We start from the raw sequence: 5,383 nt of genomic DNA on the forward strand, positions 1-5,383 counted from the left end.
AAATATTGGGTATGTAAATTGCAAAAGAAAAATAGCACAATAGATTACTTAACATTCACAAAAATACGAGTAATGACGAGCTTTGGGGCATTCATGATGGGGCTTGGGCCTAAAACAACGACTATAATAATTAAAACTACAAAACTCACCTTAAAGTGTATAATATTGCCTAATAAAACAAGTTATTTGGTTGTATATGATAATAAGGTTGCTTTTTGCAAGATTGGTGTTTACACATATTTAATAATACGTTGCATCACAAGTGAAAATAGGTTGACAACTCTGATTTATGAGTGAGTTGTGACAATGAAAAATGCATATATAATGAAGAAAATCTTGAGATTTTTGTATTACCATTTACTTATGATTGTATATTGTAACAGCGTTATGATATTTCAAATTTATATAGGTTTATTGGGTTTGATATACTTCGAATATAAACTGTGTTGTTAATATTACAATATTTTTAGTATGTCGGTCATATACACATATACTCATATACATACTCAGTAAATTGCATATGAAATTATATTACAAATCGAAAATCTTAAATACGGCTAATCATTATTTTAAACATTATTCAAAAATAACAACACTTGAAACTGCAATCCCGTGCAATTTGCACGGGATTAAAACTAGTTATACATTATTGGTAATTACTTGTTCGGTCGGTAATTTACGGACCAGTATAAAAATTATTGATAACATTTTGTTAAAAATTATTGACCGGTGTATAAAAATTATTGATAACTCGTATACTCACATAGAACCGGTCATCGGATACTCGTGTCCGGTCGATTAAACTGAATCCGACCATTTAAAGAGGGATTGCTTAATATGCATTTTCATGGACCAACAGGTTAGAATTAGGTCTGGGCACCGGCCGAGACCGAACCGGATCGGAAACCGGAATCTTTAAAAATGTTGGACCGGTGACCAGACTGGAATTTTTAATTCCGTTGAACGGAGGCCGGTCCATTTTTTCGGTCCGGACCGAATTATGCCCACCCCTAGTTAGAATGTCATTTGGAGTGGTTTTTCCACACTAATGAGGATTGTCAACTAGCACTCACATATGCTAAATTGCTAACAGGAAGATGAACTGTAAGCACTTAATATAAATATTCCGGTTACAAAACGATTAAGTGAAAAATTGTAACAAAATTGGTTCGGTTCTTGGATTGAATGGCTTCATTTGTAAGATATGTCCTTTATTTTCCAACAACAATCATCTCATCTAAATTACAATCGCAATAATCCTGCACTAGCAAGTACTGAAGTACATTGGATCTTGATACATAACATCAGAGTTTAATTAATAGCATTCAGAAAATAAAGGGTAACCATTTAACTTATCACAAAATCTCATTGAAGACGGCACGTATCCGTCACTTTGGAGTGACGGATACCATTTCCTCTCACAAATGACCCAAATAGAGGAGAGAGGGAAGGACATAGGGGTGCCCCCACCTTGTCCCCCCTATCCATTTTGTGAGTGGCATTACCCGTCACTTGCTCCGACCCGTCTTCAGCAAGACTAACTGCTTAACTTATCTCGACTGATATGACAATCACCTTGAATTTCAACAAGGCTTCCCGTAAAAAAGCACCCTTCGAAAAAAGCTGGAATTCCTTTAATTTTTTCTTTTTTACCGTATGTTATTGGTCCAATGTCGTACCAAAATAGTCCTTTTCCGTCCAAATTCCTACACAAAACCTCGTCTTTTGATTCTCTACGAAAACAAAAAAAGGTTGGGTGAATTGATAATAACAAGTGTAATTATAATCAGTAATATGAAACAACTTAACCCAAGATTCCTTTGCTTCATAGTCTTTCATCATCCATACTTCTTCCAATGAAGAATTAGCTATGGAGAAACACAAACACCCATTAATAACTCCTAAGATTCGCGCAAGAAACTTGTTACTAGCTTTAGATAACTCCTTTGGCAAAGGAACGTCCTTAGCCCAATTGTCGGACCGAGTATCAAAACAACCAACTCGATAGTTGTGATTTGAATCAAAAAACACCCAATGTAATAGATGATTTTTTATGAGAACACCGTTTTGTCTCTCCATAAATAACGAATCGATACGGCCATTTACAATCTCTACCAATTTCCAGGTATTCTCATTTAAACTATAGACTATCACCTCCCTAAGCTTAGCGACAGTACCTAATGGTCCATGTTTGCCAAGTACGCCCGTAATCCTGACAAGTTTAATATCACGGTTTAAATCATCAACCCCAAACCCAAAATTGACTCGAATATCCTCAGAGAATGGAACTTCAGGTGTACGCTTGTAAGGAATTTCTCGAAATACCCTTGTAGAAGGGTTGATGAGGACATGCTTAGACGTAGGAAAAGCCCATATGTCTACTCCGACTCCATGCTTAGACGTAGGAAAAGCCCATCTGCCTACTCCGACTTCTACGCAAATTAAGCCGTCGAATGAGCCCACAATTGAAACCTCACGTGGACTCCACTCGTCTAGGGTACATGGTAAGGGAATTGTGGTGACCGAGTCAGGTTAATCTATGTCAATTGAATAGAGATTGCGACAATCTTTACCAGCGAGAATAAGAAGGCGATTTGCATCCGGGGAGCGGGATTCACGAAGGTGAATTTCGGCGAATTCAGGAGATGATATTAAGGCGTAGAAGGATTTGGAAACACACTTGAAGCGTAGTAAAGATTTGACGGGTAATTTGGAGAAGATCTCATGAATTATAATGTCTTTTGGTAGCGAAGACATTGCCGTATGATGGGTGAATAACAGACGTACCTCAAAGTTTAGTCAACAAGGTTCGAGATTTTCTTTATATATGAGATTCAATGCTATAAGGAAACTGTAAGTCTTCCGAGAGACCGTCTCCCATACTGGGATTAGGAAACTATATATTTGGTAATATTGTAAACAGAGACTACCTCAAAGTTTAGTCGACAAGGTTCAAGACTTTCTTTATACAAGGAAATTAGTATTACTCGGATTAGGAAACTAGTTTAAATAGTATTCCTACTTTAAAATCTATAATCTCAGTTGGGATAGAAACAACAACTGTTGTTTTGGTACAAGGATTACGAACAGCAGCCATAGCAGCTATGGTTTGGAGGCCTTCGGATCTCATTTGTGTAGGAATATAGAAAATCAGATCAACTAACTCAGGAGAGTTAGTTGGTTAACTACAGTTAATAAGTTGTTAGAAATCTGTTAGAGGTTGTTGCTCAACCATAAGTCGGTTTATCATCTACTATATATACCAAATGTATGCCATAACTTGTAATTAAGAAATACAATTCAATACATTGAAATCTTTACAACAAACTCTATTCTCTCTTCAATACAATCATTCAAGTATTACTTCTCTCGTTCTGTGTTTGCATATTCATCTTCTACAATCATGAGGATCCATGAATTTCTTCATGGTATCAGAGCAGGATCATTCTGATCCTGTTTCTGTTTGTGTTTTGTTTTCACGTTTCCGCATACAATCTTTAAACGTTTTCATTTAGTTTTTGTTCTTTCTTTTTCCTCTCTTCAAATTCCTTTAAAAATCAAGAAAATCATACAATATGCCAGAAGTAACAGAAGCTGTCAACAACAACATTGATGTGAATGATCCACATTACATTCATCTGTCAGAAACTCCTGGTGGTAAACTCGTTGCCAATGTGTTTTCAGGTTCTGGTTATGGTGGTTGGAGGAGATCAATGTTAATTGCATTGTCTGCGAAAAATAAAATCGGGTTTATTGATGGTTCTATTCCTCAACCAGCAGCGAATGCTCCTACTGCTAAAAATTGGCAAAGATGCAATGATGTGGTATTTTCTTGGATACTCAGCTCCGTATCTCCCACAATTGCAGATTCCATTCTCTTCAACAGTACAGCAAAAGATGCTTGGGATGAATTGCAGGAAATATTTGGACAGTCAAATGGTGCGCAGTTATACAGCGTTCAAAAGAAGTTGACGGATTTTTCACAAGGAAGTGATGATATTGTCACATACTTTACTAGATTGAAGTCTGTATGGGATGAAGTATCAAGCATGGGAATGAATCCAAGATGCGTTTGTACCTGTAATTGTGGTGCTCAAGAAAAGCAGTTACAATTTCAGGAAAGTCAGAAAGTGATTCAGTTCTTAATGGGACTGAATGACTCTTACAAAGTGATAAGGGGTACAATCTTGATGCAAAATCCTTTGCCCAAGTTGTCTGTGATCTATAATAATCTCATTCAAGAGGAAAGGCAAAGAGAAATTCACTGTACCACTGAGTTTCAGACGGATTCTTCTGCAATGTTGGCTAAAAATCTGGGAAATAAAGGAAGCTCTTGGAACAACAAGGGTTATCAAGGAAGCAGAAACATGGGTAACAACAACAATAATGGTAATCATGGGAATTATTCTAACAACAACAATCACAACAATGGAAACTACAACAATGGTGCTTATAACAATCATGGGAATTACACTAGCAGTTCTCGTGGACAGTTCAATACAGGAAACAAAGGGAATAATAACAACCAAGGAAAGAATCAAGTTTCTGGTGAAGATAAGCCACCACCTCCTTTTTGTAACTACTGTAAGAAATATGGGCACACTGTGGACATTTGTCGCCATTTGATCAACAGAAACAGACGATTTGCAGCAAACATCTTCAGCAATAATCCAGAAGATACATCAAATCCTGGTTTTGTGAATGCTCAGTTTTCTGGTCATGCTTCCACTTCAGTTCCTGGTCATAACAGTGCGTCTCAAGCAAGAGGGGATGAAGTCAATAATTCTGATAATGAGCATATATCATCTGCAAACTTTGCTGGTATGACTTCTATGTCAACTCATTTCAGTCATAGTTTTAATTGTTCTAGTCTGTCTAATACATGGATTCTTGATACTGGCGCCAGTGACCATTTTTGCTCAAACAAAGCTTTATTTACTAACTTCCAATCCATTAGTGAACCTTATTCTGTCTCTTTACCAAATGGGGAAGTGGTTAGCATTGACACCATAGGCACTGTGCATCTCACACCTGATTTCTTTTTGTCCAATGTTCTTTATGTACCTTGTTTTAAGTATAATTTACTCTCAATTAGCAAGTTAAACAAGCAACTGAACTCTGTGGTGAGTTTTACCCCCAACCTTTGCTACCTGCAGGACTCTTCCAGGAAGCATTGGGTCCTTGGTAGAAACCACAATGACCTTTACTTGCTGCAATCTGCTATCCATCCACAATCTTCTTTGGACAATACAGTAGTTGATTCTTGTAAATCTAATAATGTAGTTTCTAAGATTTCCAGTAAGACTTGGCATCATAGGCTGGGACATGTTCCTCTTTATAAGTTGAAACAATTGCAACTCTGTAATTCTTTACCTTTGCATGA

General features: G+C 36.9%; 1 protein-coding gene across 1 annotated transcript; it reads right to left on the reverse strand.

Annotated features, from left to right (window-relative positions):
* Nucleotides 1–1,659: 1,659 nt before the first annotated feature.
* Nucleotides 1,660–2,757, reverse strand: LOC141650983 (F-box/kelch-repeat protein At3g06240-like). Its single transcript, XM_074458714.1, has 2 exons — nucleotides 2,574–2,757; nucleotides 1,660–2,432 (listed from the first exon to the last, which is right to left on the reverse strand). Exons 1-2 carry the CDS (start codon nucleotides 2,755–2,757, stop codon nucleotides 1,660–1,662), a joined length of 957 nt encoding a protein of 318 aa, XP_074314815.1.
* Nucleotides 2,758–5,383: the final 2,626 nt, after the last annotated feature.

This window comes from Silene latifolia, chromosome 4 (genome assembly GCF_048544455.1).
Source record: "Silene latifolia isolate original U9 population chromosome 4, ASM4854445v1, whole genome shotgun sequence".
Classification (NCBI taxonomy): Eukaryota; Viridiplantae; Streptophyta; class Magnoliopsida; order Caryophyllales; family Caryophyllaceae; genus Silene; species Silene latifolia.

Excerpts from the sequence above, each read along its gene's own strand:
- LOC141650983 (XM_074458714.1), bottom strand. The coding sequence starts at position 2,757 with ATGTCTTCGCTACCAAAAGACATTATAATTCATGAGATCTTCTCCAAA. Across the intron at positions 2,433-2,573 it reads TCGCCTTCTTATTCTCGCTG|AAGTCGGAGTAGGCAGATGG; the intron begins GTAAAGATTGTC and ends TAATTTGCGTAG.